Source organism: Ailuropoda melanoleuca, chromosome 4 (assembly GCF_002007445.2).
Source record: "Ailuropoda melanoleuca isolate Jingjing chromosome 4, ASM200744v2, whole genome shotgun sequence".
In the NCBI taxonomy this organism is placed as follows: Eukaryota; Metazoa; Chordata; class Mammalia; order Carnivora; family Ursidae; genus Ailuropoda; species Ailuropoda melanoleuca.
This window is the reverse complement of record NC_048221.1, coordinates 25,041,605-25,060,300: the sequence shown is the minus strand read 5'-3', so window position 1 is coordinate 25,060,300 and position 18,696 is coordinate 25,041,605. Positions and strand designations below refer to the sequence as shown.

The window sequence follows — 18,696 nt, the reverse complement described above, 5'->3', positions numbered from 1 at the left end:
GCTCCATAACCCCAGTATTTGCTCCTCAGCAAGTATACTATTTTAATCGAAATGGGTGTTTTGTGTAATTGTATGTTGCTGGACTATCTCATTGAACTATCTATTCAGCAGATATTTATTGGGCAACTGGCATATCCAGACACTGTTGTGTTCTGGAGATAAAGCCTTCATGAACCCTCCCTTCATTGAGCTTCCAGTCTAGCATGAACGGTAGGCCATTAAACAGTGAGGGTAATAATGGGAGTGTTTGCAGGTACTTACTAATAGTGGCCTTTAAATTTCCTTGTGAACTTGTAGCACTTCATAGTAGCTTGATGTAGTTCTGTGGTTTGAGAGTTAAAGCTTTAGTGATCTGAGCTTTCCCCAGATTGTACAAGGGCTTCTTCAGTGCTACTTATCTCTGGTTCTATTGTGAAATTATATAATCCCAACACGGAGAAATCTGGGATATTCCCCTCTCCAGTTAGTCTGTTCACAAGCACTTTATTTACTATGATGAATGATGTGAAACATGGACAATTGTATCTAAACTTTTTTTTTGTTTTTTTGTTTTTGGTTTTTTTGTTTTTTTTATTAGAGATAGAGACAGCCAGCGAGAGAGGGAACACAAGCAGGGGGAGTGGGACAGGAAGAAGCAGGCCCATAGCAGAGAAGCCTGATGCGGGGCTCGATCCCATAATGCCGGGATCACTCCCTGAGCCGAAGGCAGACGCCCAACTGCTGTGCCACCCAGGCGCCCCCTAAACTTTACTCTTATTAGAGAGAGATGCTTCACGGTACATTCCATGTTCAAACTGATCACACTTTCCAGTAACGTAATTTAGTTTAGACCTTGAGTGAGCTAGAATCTTAGACTGAGGCCCAGTCTGTTTTGATACTGTGATGTCAGGCCATTTTTTCCCACTTTTAAAAATAAGTAAACATTTTTATTGCAGTATAACATACAATAGGAAAGCGTACAAATCCTGAGTTTGGTGAGTTTTCATAAAGTGAACATACCATTTCACTACCCTAGAGCTCAAGAAACAATATTATCACTGCCCCAGAAATTTCCTTTATGTCCCCTTTCAGTCATGAGCCATCACCCCTTCCCCCCAGACTCTGGCAACCACTAATCTACTTTCTGTATGGATTTTCCTATTCTATACATTTCATATGAATGGAATCATACAACCTGTGGCATTTTTTGTCTGGCTTCTTTCACTTAGTATAATATTTTCAGGTTCATCCATGTTGTAGTATTTATCAGTACTTCATTCCTTTTTATGGCTGAATTTGTATCATTAAATGGAAATATGACATTTTGTTTATCCATTCATCATTTGATGAAAATTTTGAGTTTTTGTCTACTTTTGGGTATTAGGAATAATGCTGCTATGAACATTCATTTTATAAGTTTTTGTGTGAACATATGTTTTCACTTGTCTTGGGGTGAAATTGCTATATAATAAGGTAACTATGTTTACTTTTTTGGGAAACTGCTCAGCTGTTTTCCAGGGTGGCTGTATTTTCACGTTTCCCTTAGTAATGTATGAGTGTTCTAATTTCTCCATATCTTGTCAGCACTTGTTCTTGTCTGTCTTTTTGATTACAACCATCTTAGTGGACATGAGATGGTATCTTATTATAATTTTATTTGCATTTTCCCTAATGACTAATGGTGTCAAATGGCTTTCCATATGCTTTTTGGCCATTTGTATATTTTTTGTGGAGAAATGTCTAATCAAATCCTTTGCGCATTTAAATATTGGGTTATTTGACTTTTTAATTGAATTGTAAGAATTCTTTATATATTCTGTAAGTTAGAACCTTATCAGATACATGATTTGCAAATAGTTCCTTCCAATCTGTGGGTTGTCTTCACTTTCTTGGTTGTGTTCTTTGAAACACAAAGGTTTTAAATTTTGATGAAGTCCAATTTATGTTTTCTTTGGTTGCTTGTGCTTTTATTATGTCTAAGAAACCATTGGATGGAATTGGAAGAGATTATGCTAAGTGAAATAAGTCAAGCAGAGAAAGACAATTATCATATGGTTTCACTTATTTGTGGAACATAAGGAGTAGCAGGGAGGACAGTAGGAGAAGGAAGGGAAAAATGAAAGGGGGGAAGACAGGGGGAGACGAACCATGAGAGACTATGGACTCCGGGAAACAAGCTGAAGGTTTCAGAGGGGCGGGGGTGGGGGAATGGGTTAGCCCAGTGATGGGTATTAAGGAGGGCACATATTGCGTGGAGCACTGGGTGTTATACACAATGAATTGTGGAACACTACATCAAAAACTAAGGATGTACTGTATGGTGACTAACATAACATAATTAAAAGAAAGAAAGAAAGAAACCATTGGCTAATCCACAGCCATAAAGTTTTATTCCTGTGTTCTCTTCTAAGATATTTGTAGTTTTAACTCTTACATTTAGGTCTTTAATCCACTTTGGGTTACTTTTTATATATGATATGAAGTGGAAGTGTTAATTTTTTTAAACCTTATTTTGATGGAATTTTTGGCTTAGATAGAGTTATAAAAGTAATTCATTTAGCTTTCTCTGAAGTTAACATTTTACATAAACATAGTACAATAATCAAGACTAAGACTATAACATTGGCATGATACAATTTACTAAAAAACAGAGTTTATTGGGATTCACTGGTTTTTCTACTAATGTGCTTTATCTGTTTCAAGATCCAGTCCAGTTTTCTACATTGCATATAGGTATCATATCTCCATAGTCCTCTTCCATCTGTGGAGTTCCTCAATCTTTTCTTGTCTTTCATGACCTTGATACTTTGGAATATTGTTCATATATTTTGTAGTATGTCTTTCAATTTTGGTTTTTCTGGTATCTTGTCATGATTAGACTGAGGTTATGAGTTACTGGGAAGAATACCCCAGATATGATGTGCCCTTCTCCAGACATCATATCAGGAAGTATAGGAAGTTCAAATTAAAATGTCTCATTATTGGTGATTTTAACCTTGATCACTTGGTTAAGATGATGTCTGCCATGTTTATCGCCTATAAAGTTACTATTTTTCTCTTTGTAATTAGTAAGTGTTTATTTTGTTAGAAATTGAAACTGCAGTATCTTGTTTTCTAAGCTTTGCCTGCTAATTCAGCACCCATGAGTGGATCTTACCTGCAGCAATTGTTATTCTGGTGTGTGGTTTTTTAAAAATATTTTATTTATTTATGTGACAGAGAGACAGCCAGCGAGAGAGGGAACACAAGCAGGGGGAGTGGGAGAGGAAGAAGCAGGCTCCCAGCGGAGGAGCCCAATGTGGGACTTGATCCCGGGACGCCGGGATCATGCCCTGAGCCGAAGGCAGACACTTAAGGACTGTGCTACCCAGGCGCCCCTATTCTGGTGTTCTAATAGTTGTTTATTTTCCTTACTCCTTCTATATTTGTAAGTTGGAATTCTTTTATGAGGAAGAGTTGTCCCTTCTCTCTCATCCATCCATCCATCTATATCAATATGGACTCAAGGATACTTCTTATTATTTGGGTTATAAGCTAGTACTATCATTATATATTTTATTAATCAAATCATTCCAGCTTTGAGCATTGGTACCTTTTTAATGTTGGCTCCTGTGTCCTTTAATCCTGCCTGTCTCCTTTTTTTTTGAGCACTTCCTTTCTGGCACCATAAGATGCTCCAGGCTCACCTTGTAGTTTTCCTGTCCCAGCCCTGTAATCAGCTACCTCCCCAAGAAGCCCTGATTCTTTTTATTGCGAATGGTATTTAATAATCAGCATCTCAGTGTTAGGTGTACTCACTGCTACTGGGGTGTCATTGCTTTATTTTTCATATTAAAAAGCCTTTTAAAAGAGATATTATATTATATTTACTTATCTTAAAATATTTTCCAGCCAGTTTGTAAAAATTACATGATACATAACCAGTTGAAAAATGTAGAGTTAGGTTTTTTTTGCCTGTAAACAGTTTCCATTTTCATTTGGAATGAGTGTTATTGTCTAATCTTTGAAGACATATATTTTTTATATATATTTTATTTTGGGGACACCTAGGTGACTCAGTTGGTTAAACATCCAACTCTTGATCTCAGCTCAGGTCTCCATCTCAGGGTTGTGATTTCAAGCCCTGCTTGGGCTCCATGCTGGGTATGGAGCCTACTTAAAAAAAATTAAAAATTAATAACTACATAAGATTTTATTTTTAAGTAATCTCTGCACCCAATGTGGGGCTCAAACTTACAACCCCAAGATCAAAAGTTGCACGCCCCATGGACTGAGAGCCAGTCAGGGTTCTTATTAGGTTTGGAATTAATCCTCTTTTTAAGGTTTTGATGATGTTTATATGTGAGTTAATGTTTATGTAGGAGATCAAAGCAGGCCTGGTTTGGCCTGGGATGTAGTCTCTGCAGGGCCTGAGATGCTAGGTAGGGTTTTATACAATGGAAACAGACACTGAGTGACATGGCAACAGGCGGGCACCCATTCGCAGATAACTGGGATGCATGACAGGCATGAATTTTTCCCATGTCCAAGTGGTACTAGTAGTAAGTTAACTGGTGTTCCTAATTTTCTTTCTCCTGGGACCATAATTACTCCTACACTGAGGTGGAAATGTTAGGGTGTACAGGGGCAAGTGGCAGATAGACACACCTTTGAAGGGAATAACCTGATTTAAAACATTTTGTAATACTATTTTCCAGTAGCTATATTAATATTTTTTCTGGGGTACTTTTTTTCCTCTTACATCATGATGTGAAATATTTATGCTATGTCATCATTTTTAGGCCTTAATAATGATATCAAATAAAACTTACTTTTTCTTGGCTTATTACCTGGCCACCTCTCCCTTATTTCTTATAACATGGAAGATCTTAACATAGGTAACAGAACCAGGGTGACATTAGCTGATGCTCTCTGTCCCCCTTTGATGCCTCCCAGGAATGCCAGTGGCCTGGGGGACAGAGATGCCTGGACTTGAGCTGTGGAGAGAGGAAACTTCAAGCGAGAGGCGTCTCCAGGTACTGGGGCCAATCCACAGTTGATTAATGCCTGTATAGTTATCAGGAGCTAACCGACTAAACTAACATTGATTGCCCAAACTGAAATTTATACTTTTTTTTTTTTTACAAGATAAAGTTATGTACATAGATAATCTAGTAACTGGCAGTTTGTGCAGTTTGAGATACTTGGCAGTGGTTACTTTTTTTTTTAAACTAGGGAGCTTAATTGAAGTTTTAAAATTAAGTACGATTTTTTTTATTTGTTCATCTTTAGTACACTATAAACATTTTCATACCTATAGCATATACAGATACATTACTTTTTTTGAATATCATATCTATTCCGAAATAAAACACTGGGTAGTCCTAACAAAGTACATTAAAATGAAATTCTAGAATACTGTTTGACAGTCTAATACAGAGTTTTTAAAAGGCAAACTTGATAGGTTATGTAGTTCTTACATCTTTTTAGTTTACTTAAATATATATAGCCTACATAAGCCCCTTAAATCACACACACACAACCACACATACACACATGTTATATATTTTTAAGGTACTCATATATATGGGTAAAACATACCAACATTTTTTTCTATATTGTCATGCTGGTATATTAAACCATAGGAAATCAAAGTCCAAAGGAACTACTGTGAAGTCTTTGTATAACAAAAAATGAAATTTTGTATATTTGCTTTTGAGTTTATATTTTAATTGCAGGAAAGAAAAATCTGAAGGGCACTCACATAAAACTGAGTTTAGAGTCTAAGATAAAGCTATTACTGCAGGCCACTAAATTTACCAATATGATAATTTTGGTATATTTACATGTAATGAGATTTTCATAAAATAGGGCTGAATAGGTTTTAAGTTTCCCATTTCTACTTTAAAGGTAACAAGGTAAAATGGTCTCATGGCGAAGCAAGGGAGATCTATGTACGCATTAAGAAGAATTACATATTATTAAATATTGAGTTTTTGAACTAATTTGAGGGTATATCCACTTATCGAAGAAATATATTTTTAGTGTTTACTATGCAGCAGAGACTATTCTAGGTGTAAAGATGGAGTGGTGAACAAAACAGACCAGATTCTTGGCCTTCATGAATTGTGGAGACAGAGGTTAATTTACGAACAGAACGTTAATTTACCAGAACATGGGATACAAAGCAGAGTAAGTAGGTAATGACTTTGGTGTCATTCTCTATTCCAGGAATGGTAGATGGTTTTTATGTAATGTAACAGCTCTCTAGACCCTCCTTGTAGCTGTGGATTGAGAAGGATGATATGCCACATCCTAGCTAGTTGGGAAAGAGGGCTGTGATTGCATAGTTAATGATCGTTGCTAAGGGTGGAGTAAAGAACGGTGGCTTGTGTACTTTGGAATCAGACCAGCGCTTACTAAACAAGTAAACTTCGGAAGAATTATTACCTACCGTGAACTTGTCCCCTCTTCTGTAAAGACAGGGAGAATTGACAGAATTGTTGGGAAAATTAAAAACTCCAGAAGATATTCGTTAAGTATTAGTTCTCCTCATCTTTTTTCTTATCTTAGTTTTCTTATATACACAATGGGGATAGCACTACTGGCCCTGTCTATTATTGTGAGAACTAAGTGAAGTAAATGTATGAAATCACTTTAATATGGTTTATAATGTGGTATTACTATATGGTATATATCAGAAATGGAAGATAGGCTCTTGGGCAGCTGGGGAATGGGAAGAACTCATGAATTCTTCCAGAAGTGGGAAGTCATGGATCCCCACATTAGCAACACAACATTAACATAATGTAGCTATTCTTTATGTGTTTTCTCCTCTTTTTTTTATCAGCCACTGACCTGCTGCTCTTAATCTCATTTCTTCTTTACATTCCCATGAGAGCCTGGATTGGTCCACTTGAGCACTGGTATTCTTTTGGGCAGAATTTTCGCACCCAGCCACATCTAGGTAGTTGGTTCACTGGCCTGTAGAGTCGCTGCCTTTGGGTCTGGTGTTTACTAGTGCTTGTTCTGACAGGAGCTGTTCTGGCCTATTCTTGCTTCCTTTGCAGGGGCTATGGGGCAGGAGCTTCCCTCAGAAGGTGACTGTGATCACTACAGGCAATAAACTGACTGTCCTAAGAAAATGCAGTGATTATTTAAAGGGATTGAGGGAATTAGGATAGACTTTTTGGTGGGAGATGGCCTTTGAGTTTTCTTAAACTATGGGTTATTATTTTCTCCTTTCAATTTTTCTTTTAATTAGTAGCTGGTGATTTGCATTACTTCTTAGAATTGATTGAAAATCATTATTTCTTGAGTAGCACCCAGCTGATAAATCAAATTCTCTTTAGAATTTAGGTTTCCAAAGGAAAAACTCAATAAGCTTTAAGTTATGAGTAATTCATTTGGTAAATTATTCTTGATAAACCAAGATTTCATGATTCTTTTAGAGGTAACTTTGACTCAGAATTTTTTTTTTTCATAATGTAAATCCTACTCAGTTCTCCTAGCTTCTCCCATGTGTCATTATTGAGGTCTGTGAACTATTTCTTAAAACTATTTGACCATAGCCAACTAGTATCAGAAGAACCTGCTAATGTTTATAATATACATTCAGTGTATTTGTCTAACGAGATTTAATTCTTTTTCTTCCAGGTAATTTATCCTCAGCATTCCAAACTTACTGATAAAGAAGTAAGTAAAAATATTGCTCCGTATGGTTTGCTATCGTATTCTGTTTGTTTTTATTAGTGTGTGTGTGTCAGCATATATAGCTTTTGTTTTCTTTTTCAGAAAACCAATATTTGCTATTTGTCTTTTCCAGATTCAAATTCAGGTAACTATTTTTCATGTGGTATTTTTGTTGAATTTTATACTAAGAATATTGATTATACTCTTAATATATGAAAATGGATTGAAATAGAATATTAGAATGCAAACTCAGTTTCAGCCCAGCAAGTCGGTGATTGTGATTCTTAGTTTTATGATGCCAGTCATGTCTTTTTGATTTTAGTTGGTTCAGCTTTTAAAATAACTATTATGTTGTAGTGAGGTAATACATCAAGGAGCGATAAACTGTTGCAATAGTGAAGAGATTGAAAACCAGCAACATTGGTATGTTTGGGGATTTATAGTAAGTAGTTTACTTTTAGTTCAGGATTTAGAAGGTTACCAAGAACTCTGTAAAAGCAGTGAGTTAAACACACACACACACACACCCCCACACAGCAGAGTGAATCTGATTATGAAGCATGGTCATCAATTACTTGTAATAGTTTGTGTGCGTTACTATATGCAAAGTACTTGGAATAGTGCTTAGCATATAAAAAAACACCACATCAGTGTTTGCTATTATTATTAAGCTTGGTTTTGCTGGGCTTTTCCAAACTCTCCCTTTGTGTGGTCCTAATTGTTGAAATCTCTCAGGTTATCTCTTATGTTTTACTTTCAAAACAGCTTTTCAGGCTTCTAGTGACCAGAACATTCCATATCTTAGACCACACACAGTTAGAACCCTATGAAGCAAAGGCATTCCAGTTCCCTTTCCTTTTGTGGTTACTTTTAATATCCTGTTAATTTAGTTTAATTCATCTGATTTGGGAGATTTGACATTTTAATTTTCTAAAGTATTTTCTCCTTTCCTTATAAATGCTTCCAGAGTTCGTTCTTATACATTTGCAACTCAGTTTTCAGGAATTATGTAAAGAAGAAATGGTATCTTGGTTAAAAAAAAAAAAAAAGCCTTTGTGAAATCCCAGTAGGGTTTTTGTTCTAACCTGTAATTATTGGAATCTCTTAGTATGTTTGCCTATAAATGAAATAATGATAGAGAGGTCCTACAGGATCGTTCCTCATTTCCTTACAAAGTCTGCACGTGTAGTTCTGAATGTAGCGAGTGTTGGATTGGACTTCCAGGACTCAGGATAAGCTGAGTTGTGTGCATTACAGGATGAGCTGATTTTATGTGATTGGAGTCACAGTGGATTACACTGCACACTCTTCTCTTTCAGATCACAGCTGGTTTTCATGGCTCTTTTTCACCTCTCCGCATGATCTTCAAGGCTAAGAAGCTAATTACATGGTGTTTGGATAGCCTTTTTTATTTTTAGTTGTGTAGTCAGTCTCTCTCTGTGTCCCTTTTTGTTAGAAGTTAGACTCAAGTGTAAATCCATGTAAATCAGAATTTATTCAGTATTTTAGGCACTTGAGTGACATACAGATGGTTTGTAATGCCTTTCTTATAAGCTGCACATCAAATAAAGTAGGGTTGGTTTTATTTAAAGTATGGTGGGTACCCAGAAATAAAATTGACAAAAGGTCTCAAAAACGGACACCTTGCCATCTTAGGAGATCAGTATTAGACAGCAATAGGCAGTGAGTTTTATATTTATTTGCGAAGGCTACTCTCAGTTATGATTATCCAGTTTGTTTCACTTACATATTTATGAAATGCATGTTGGGATTCCTTTGCCAACTTTGAAGTGGATTTAATTTTTCCCAAAATAGTTTTTATTGTTATAGAAGGAAATCCACGTACGGTAGAGCAGTTTTTGGGAAAGAATCATAATCTAAGTTTGTTTCCATGGTGCACACTTAAAAAAAAGTAAAACAAGATTTAGACTGTGGTATACAGATGAAGAAGAATGCTTTTGGTATTCCCAGTGGAGTGATTTGCCAATCTTCCACTTCCTCCACCTGCTATCCACATAGACCTTAGATCCTTTGACTTTAGAAAAAAAATTCGTTTGGTTTGTTTTTGGGTTTTAATATCTTGTTCCATTTGAGTGACTTTTATCTTTAGGAGCAAAATTTTGGATTTTTTTTTTTTAAGATTTTATTTATTTATTTGACAGAGAGATAGCCAGCGAGAGAGGGAACACAGCAGGGGAGTGGGAGAGGAAGAAGCAGGCTCCTAGCGGTGGAGCCCGATGTGGGACTCGATCCCAGAACGCCGGGATCACGCCCTGAGCCGAAGGCAGACGCTTAACGACTGCACTACCCAGGCGCCCCCCAAATTTTGGATTTTAATTAACAAATATATAGCATCTGGAAAATGCAAAGAATGCTGAATTTTGTGAAAAGGAAGTAATAAAACACCCATAGCCACAAATCCCTATCCCCCCGGCTCCATTCTCAAATAATGGGTATGCTGTGAGAACTTTCCAGTGACCAGCTGCACCCACAGCTGTACAGACTTGGTCAGGAAGATAGTTCACCAGGTCAAAAAGGCGTTAGCCATGTTAGCCTCGTCAGCTGAGATATAAATGGTTCCTGTTTTATATTTCAGAGGTCTGTCCCTTCACAAACTAAAGGTTACTAAAGAAATATGAATTCCTTGTCTGGCTAGACTTTGTTCTCCATCCTGACCTCACCATTATTGGAATAGGAAAGGAGACATTACAGATTGGCAAACAGATTTTTTACATTTGCCATGCAGAAAATGATATCTAGGAGGGGCAAGGCAATCCTGATACCCTACAACCTCATCAAAAATAAATCTATATTGTTAGTATAAGTAATTGCATTTTCCTGCTCTGTGTTATTAAGTGTCTCAGAGAAATTAGTGTATACTTCTCAGTGGAGTTTTCTTTTTTAAAAAAATATTTTAAGTTTTTAATTTTAATTCCCGTACAGTTAACATACAGCATAATATTAGTTGCAGGTGTACAATATAGTGATTCAACAATTCTGTACTTTACTCAGTGCTCGTCAATATAAGTGTAGTCTTCCATCCCCATTACCTGTTTCACCCATCTCCCCACCCACCTCCACTCTGGTAACCATCTGTTTGTTCTCGATAGTTAAGAGTCTGTTTCATGATTTCTCTCTTTTTTCCCTTTGTTTTGCTTCTTAAATTGCACATATGAGTGAAATCTTATGGTACTTGTCTTTCTCTGACTTATTTCACTTAGCATTATACTGTCTAGGTCCATCCATGTTGTTGCAAATGACAAGATTCCATTCTTTTTTATGGCTGAGTAAGATTCCATTGTGTGTATATAAATGTGCAAGATGTGGTGTGTGTGTATGTGTGTGCGTGTATACACACCACATCCTCATTATCCATTCATCTATTGATGAATATGGTTGCTTCCATATTTGGCTGTTGTAAATAATGCTGCAGTAAACATCAGGGTGCATGTATCCTTTTGAATTTGTGTTTTTGTATTCTTTGGGTAAATGCCAGGTAGTGTGATTACTAGATTGTAGCGTAGTTCTATGTTTAACTTTTTGAGGAACCGCCATATTGTTTACCACAGTGGTTGCACCAGTTTGCATTCCTACCAACAGTGCACAAGGGTTCCTTTTTCTCCACATCCTCACCAATACTTGTTTCTTGTGTTTTTGATTTTAGCCATTCTGAGAGTTGTAAGTTGATATCTCATTGTGGTTTTGATTTGCATTTCCCTGATGATGAATGATGTCGAGCATTTTTTTGTATCTGTTGGCTCTTTCTTTAAAAAACAAATACTTAAATGTCTCTAAAGGGAAAAATTGAACCATCAACATATGACTCTCTTGAACTAAAACAATGCCAGAAGTATTTTCCATTATCTCAGGTTTCATGTATTTTCCTTATTTTTAAACTACCATAACAAGTAAAGAAACTGACTTCACGTATCCTCCAGGCCCCTGTGTTTTTTTCCTCCACCACCAAAGAAATATTAATTTCTATGATTGCATTTAGGTTTATATTCTGAGTTGCTTTTTAAAAAGTTAAACATATTATCAAGTTTCTGCTTCCTTTGTTAAGAACTTCATATGCTAAGGAAATATAAGTACTTCTTTGTATAATAGTAAGTAATAAAATCTTGAGCACATTTCATATTTAGTATAATCTTATTAGTTCTAAATAATCAGAAAGAGTTTCGGTGACAAGCTACTTAATGTGTCCTTTACTTTTTAGACTACTTATGGTTTTTTGTAATTATTGCCAGACAGTTTAGGTTAAGTTTACGTGTTTTAAGAGGTTTGCTAGAAATTATTAATGTTTAAAAACTTTATTATTCAAAAACTTTTTAATTTAAAATGATGAAAATAGTGCATGTATTACCTGGGGACTTCCTGAGTCTGCTATATTATGTCTTTAAAAAAAAACTTCTCATTGTGAAATATAAGACACATATGAGGTCTAGAAATAGAACATTGCCAGTGCCTTAGAACCCCCTGCATGTCCCCTCCTAAGCACTATTTCCCACCCCCCTCCAAATGCAACCATAATTCTGATTCTTACAGTGATAAGTGTCTTGATTTTCTTTATACTTTTATCACCCAGCCATGCATCCCTACACACTATAGTTTTGCCTGCTTAAAAAAAAAACAAAACCTAAAACAACTATATAGATGGATTTGACAGTATATGTTCTTTTGTATTTGGCTTCTTTTTCTCATTATTATGTTTGTGAGTCAACATTACATGCAAACAGTGTAAAGATTTTTTTGATTAAATGGGGAAAATAGAAGTAGGAAAAATAGTAAAGAGACCTAGGCATTAAGATGTATGTTTTGCTAATGGCTTTGCCTCTAACCAGCAAAGATAGCTTTGGATAAGTCACTTGAACTCTCAGAATCTCCTGTTTTTTCTCTAAAACATGATAAAATGGGTTTAAACAATTCATAGGACCTTTTTAGTTCTAACATTTGATGAATCTGGAAAAGAAATGTTACACTATGCTATTCTTAATTACTTTCATTTTTGTTTTCATTAGGTTGTCTTGGAGATACCCAGTTTTGTTTTAGATTTCGACAATCTTCTGGGAGGAGGGTGTCACTGCACTGTCTCCTGGATCATTATGACAAAGATTTACCAGTTTACTTAAAGGTTGGAAAAGTAGTAATAGAAAAATGTCCATGTGAGAGGAAACTTTAGAACTCCGCTACCTCATATAACATTCAGAAATATTTTGTGTTTGTCTTATTACTAGATTTCCTAAGTGAGTCTATTTTATAAGGATTCAGCATGTGAAAGAAAGGGACTTTATAAAGTTACTGTTCTTTAAACACATAATGCTGTTGTGAAGTATAGAAATTGATTAGAATGTTAAGGTAATTTTCCTTCAATTTTTAATAACTCTTTGTTTAGATGTGGATTGGGGTGGTACTATACAAGTAAATATCACTCAGAGTTGAAGATTCCTCACTTTATGATAGAATTATAGTTGTCTAATTTTAAATTTTTAATGAGCCTTGTTTTTATTATTTATTAAAGACAACTTTAATAATTCAGATGATTTCAGAGTGTAAGTCTCTGTTTATTCCACATTTCCATCTCTAACTGCGTGAGGAACATTTCCATCTGGATGTCCTATCAGCACATCCAGTATGACATCATTTGCCTAAAATCAGCATTTACAGTTAACCTCCCTGGTTCCACTAATGACAGGAACCCTCTCTTAGTTAGCAAAGATATTACCTTCAAATAGCCATCTACTTCTTTCCATGACCTTTTGATATTGCTATTAACATATTCTTTCAGCTGTTAATAATAGCTACTATTTATTGGAGCTTGTTATGTTCTGTATTAATAAGCATGTGTTATCTCATTAATCCTTCTTACAGTGTTCTGAGAGAGTTCCTTGTGCAAATGAGGGAATTGAGGGCTGTTGAGGATAAGAAATTTGCCCAAAGATATCCCATCTTTTGTGGGCTTTTTTCAATGTAATGTATTTTACACAGTGTTGCTAGCTAAAGTCTACATATATATTATATAAAAATAAATATAAAATGACTATCTGTTGCTTAATGAATAAAGAGCTAATGATAGTACTGTTTCCTCATCCTCACTTTTTGGGCCTTCCAAAATAAGACCTTTACCTCTACAATTTCCAACTTTATCTCCTTTCTATACAGGTGCCATATTTTAGCCAACCTGAACTATGTGCTTTTTCCTGAGGTAGCTTGTATTTTTCTGTCTCTCCTTGTTTTTGCTCAGACTCCTAGCTCTCTAAACCTGGAATGTCTTTGTCTTTGTTTAAATCATATCCATCCTTCACTGCCCAATTTAAAAACAGCTGCCTCCATTATATCTTTACGGATCCCCATAGACAGAGGTAATCACTTCCCTCTTGGCCTCCTTGTAACACTTTGTGCTTCCTGTATACCCGCCTTGAGCTTTGTTTTTATCCCTCTTTAGATTATGAGCTCCTTCAGGAACTGTATCTGAAGCATCTTTTAACTTCTCTAACACAATGCCTTGTTCAAAGTAGGTGGTCAATAAATATTTGAGCTAAGAATAACAATCCAGTTAGGAACTGGGTCAAAATTTATTTCATTAGGATACAAAAACTTCTTATGTTTTTTTGGAATGTCAAATTATATTTTGATAAACACTTCAATGTTTCATTTTTATTAGGTTAAGATAGAACTGGGTATGTAAGATTCAGATTGGCATTTAACTCCTTTTTCTCTGTCTTGAAATTTTACATTAGGATACCTCATCTTATTAAGACTAACCCTTAACTCATACTTGTAGGCACAATTAAAAAAAATATATATATAGCATTGGGGAAACATAGAATTTGATTGTTTCCTGACTTCCATTAACTAGTACAAATATGAATAAAGAACATAAGCTGAGTATATTATAGTGGGAAAAATCTGATTTCAGTACTTTAGTTATAATTATTTCCCCTTTGGGCAAGCTAGCAGGTTTATATCTGCCAGTTACTGTCATGATTATTTGTGTTGGTGGAAAAGCATAACTAGCGCTTATGTGTGTACCTCATATTTCAGTTCAGGTTTATAAAGGATCATGATGTTAATAATGAAGGATGGCAATATGTATTTTTTTTATTTGTCACTTCTTTCATAGAAGGATCCTGCATATTTTTATGGATATGTGTACTTCCGACAAGTTCGAGATAAAAGTCTAAAAAGAGGCTACTTTCAGAAGGTAAATTTCATATACACTAAGGAAAAATATTTTTATATTGTGGCTAGAAAAACAGAACTGTAAGGATGAATAGTCTTTAATATTTTATCTTTAAACATACAACTTACATTTTATTTTTGTTTTTTTAGATTATAGACACCTGTCCCTAGATTTTGATTGAATTTTGCCTTTCTGCTATCTCTGTGCTAGATTCCTGGCGGTAAATTATAGATATTCTATGAAACTATCAAAAGCCAGAAGAATCTACTGAATTTTCACATTTTGTGATGAGGGAAGGGATAGACAGATGATTGTAATATTGTTAAAACTAGTAAAAGCTTTCAGTATCTTTTTTAAACCAGTGAGAGTCAGTATATACACTTTAGCAACATCTTAGTCATTACTGTTTCCACTCTAAATGTACAGTCATTTTATTTTCTTAAAAAAAATTAGGGGCACCTTGACCTTGGGGTTATTAGTTCAAGTCCTATGTTGGGTGTAGAGATTACTTACATAAACTTTTAAAAATTTTCTAACCACCATTAAAAAAAATACTGGTTCTGATTTAATCCCAGCTAACAGGGACACACCTTTACCTTTTGTAACTAAAACGTGTCTTGACTACCCCTTATGATAGTGGATGGAAAAGTAAAAAGTAGTTTTCAAGAAAAATAGATTAAAAAAAAAAGATTGGCATATTCCATATCCGAAGTGATCCAACTGTAAAGTCACAATTTTTTTTTAAAGATTTTATTTATTTGAAAGAGAGAGAGAGCATGCACTGGGGGAGAAGCAGAGGGAGAAGGACAAGCAGACTCCATGCTGAGCACAGAGCCTGATGCTGAGCACAGAGCCTGATGCGGAGCTCGATCGCAGGACCCTGAGATCAGGACCTGAGCTGAAATCAAGAGTTGGATGCTTAACTGACAGAGCCACCCAGGTCCCCAAGTCACAATTTCTGAGGATATGGCTATGACTATTGAAAACTAAAGTACAACAGTCATAGGTCTTAGTTTGAAAAAGCATCACAATTTGCTCTTTCTGTATTAGGAAGAGTTCATCCAGCTAATTCCTGATACTGTTTTGCTAATGACAATAGTAGCGAGGGCTTGGAAATTATCCATGACGTTCTTTTTCCTGGAAACAGAAAAATCTGTAACTATGCCTTTATGCTCTTAAGCTGGACGAAGATGAAACTTTTTACATTCTGCAACTGTAGTTTTATCTAGTTTTTCTTTTAACCATCCACGCAAAAGCTTTATTTCAAAATCCACACTTTTTGCTGAATTTAGCTTGTTAATAATTTGTGCAAGTGACAAGTTTAAGTTATAATCATTAGGAAAATAAAAAACCATGTTTCTTTTTTCTCTCCAGTCCTTGGTTTTGATCAGCAAACTACCTTATATTCATTTTTTTCACACCGTGCTTAAACAGATAGCACCAGAGTATTTTGAAAAGAGCGAACCTTATTTGGAAGCGGGTAAGTTAAGCATTGTGTGAGTTAGATACCTTTATGAAGGAGTTTTAAAAATTTTACTGGAAATGGCTGATGAGTATAAAGTTGACTTTCTAAAAAAATTAGTCGAGAATTTTAAGGGCTATATAGTAGGAGAGAGATGTAAAACTATTCTGCACCTTTACCTACAAACACCAAAGACCGTGTCTTTTATTATCTCCTTTTGCAATATGGATGATGTTTATTTATCAGGGTAATAATAAACAAATACAGAGTTGACAGCTTTGCTTCTCAGAGTACTATTTAAACAGAAATCTTTATGTTACTCAGTACAGAGGCCTCTGCCAAGTGGTATGCTTTTGTAGCTAATTTTAGTAGTAATAAGTGAATAGGAAAACTCCCTCTAAATCTATTATCTTGTTGCTTTAAAAAAATTTATGAACCAATTTATATCCTAGAACACAGGTATATTTCTGATAAAATGTATGATATTTTCACACTTTTACTTTTCTTTTCCCTTTTTTTTTTTTAAAAGATTTTATTTATTTATTCGACAGAAATAGAGACAGCCAGAGAGAAAGGGAACACAAGCAGGGGGAGTGGGAGAGGAAGAAGCAGGCTCATAGCTGAAGAGCCTGATGTGGGGCTCGATGCCATAACGCCGGGATCATGCCCTGAGCCGAAGGCAGACGCTTAACCACTGTGCCACCCAGGCGCCCCTTCTTTTCCCTTTTATCTTCCACGTTCCCAGTGTATTTTTCCGGCTCTTCAGAAAGTGGAGTTCTAATTTCTAATGTTTCATTTTTTACATTTTAATATTTGAACTTAAAATAAGGAAATATTTTATTTTTCAGCTTGTAATGATGTTGACCGATGGCCTGCCCCAGTGCCAGGGAAGACATTACACCTGCCTATTATGGGGGTTGTAATGAAGGTAATACCTTTTATTTCATTTGTCTCCTTTTCTAAGGAACTCTAGGAAGGTCATAGATGAGTTTTGCTTTTTAACTTCCTAGTGATGTCCAGTCCTGTTACTGCTTTCACTTAGATGTGAGGAGTTAACAGAGATATCACAGTTCTTCCTGCTGCTCAGAGCCATTAGTCATACAACTCCAGGGATCACCTGTCCCGTTTGTTTCATCCTGTAGAGTTTGCACAAAGGTATCATTCTTACATAATAATGTGAACGTAAATGCCACCTTCTAGAGTTCTGCAACTCTATGGCCCTCCAGAGATGGGTGGCATTGCAGAATACTTTGTAGAATTGAGTATGAATTAGTAAAAATTAAAAGAAATTAGGAAAGCCATTGGTTCTTAGGTTTAAATGATCTTAATGTTCAATGTCAGACCAAACATGTCCATCCCAGGGTATTGTGCTCTATTCACTTTTCCTTTCCTTTCTTTTCTTTTCTATTCCATTCCTTTTCTTGTCTTCTCTTTTCTTTTCTTATGAATTAACATTTTGCTCGCAGGCTTTGTATGAATGTTCCCTAAGTGCTTTTGCAATTCATTTTCAAGTTGGACTTATTTTTGGCAATGCTCTGTTTTTAGATGTACTCATTTCTGTAGGACGTGTTCTGTTTCTTCCCCTGGGAGATCTTCTAAAGTAGTACTCGTAGCTCTGGGTTGAGAGTTCTAATGGTTTCCTGTTAGATTTATCCCATAGTTTGGCAAGCTTGAGAGGGTGTGTTTGGGTGTGTGTATATTAATGAAGCAAAGATTGGAACAATAAACAGGAAGCAGTATGAAGCTGATGCCCTTTTTCTGTTTTCCAGCACATTTGCTTCTCAGTGGGTTAGTGATTTCCATGTGTGTGGGAATATGGAGACCTTGGTTCCCTTACCTTCTGCTGTGACTAAAGATAAATAGGACCGTAGTTTTTAAATCTCATGTAAAGACTTTGTTTTTATGGCTTTTTAGGCATTGCTGAGTGTACTTTTTTAGTGTTAAGAGTGTTTTTGATCCCTCATTGTAATGGGACTCAGAAATTCTATAAAGGACATTGTTTTGTAGCCAAAGTTAATTTCTTTTCTTTCTCTTTAAGGTACGGATTCCCACATGTCATGACAAGCCTGGGACAACTCAAATAGCGCAGTTAACTCAGCAGGTAGTGTGATGCTGTGGTAGAATCATCCAGCATACATAGTCTCTTGAACCGAATTCTTAAACTAGCAAATGCAGAGTTCCTTGTAGTTTATGGTGTATTTCTGAATATTACTGAAATACCCCATTAAATAATTTTGTAATGAATTGATAATAAACTTTCTAATGTTTCTCAGATTGTTTTTCTTGTTATGTGGCAGACACTAGAGAACTCAATTTATACTGTAATTGTGAGGACTAGGGGAAAATACATAAAACCTCTTATCTTCTTAGAAGAGTATTCTGCAGACTTTTGTTTGTAGGAAGC

At 35.6% G+C, this 18,696-nt stretch overlaps 1 protein-coding gene across 3 annotated transcripts in view; it reads left to right on the top strand.

Annotated features, from left to right (window-relative positions):
* Positions 1–18,696, top strand: part of DENND6A (DENN domain containing 6A) — a 56,629-nt gene that overhangs the window by 7,376 nt on the left and 30,557 nt on the right. Inside the window, exons 2-9 of one of the 3 annotated variants that reach the window (XM_034658506.1) lie at positions 4,915–4,994; positions 7,615–7,653; positions 7,753–7,795; positions 12,669–12,781; positions 14,771–14,851; positions 16,205–16,310; positions 17,141–17,220; positions 18,331–18,393. In XM_034658506.1, the coding sequence (XP_034514397.1) occupies positions 4,917–4,994; positions 7,615–7,653; positions 7,753–7,795; positions 12,669–12,781; positions 14,771–14,851; positions 16,205–16,310; positions 17,141–17,220; positions 18,331–18,393 (603 nt within the window). In that variant the 5' untranslated portion in view covers positions 4,915–4,916. The remainder of the gene's footprint in view (positions 1–4,914; positions 4,995–7,614; positions 7,654–7,752; positions 7,796–12,668; positions 12,782–14,770; positions 14,852–16,204; positions 16,311–17,140; positions 17,221–18,330; positions 18,394–18,696) is intronic. The other 2 variants (XM_034658505.1, XM_034658504.1) reach the window with 2 other exon arrangements.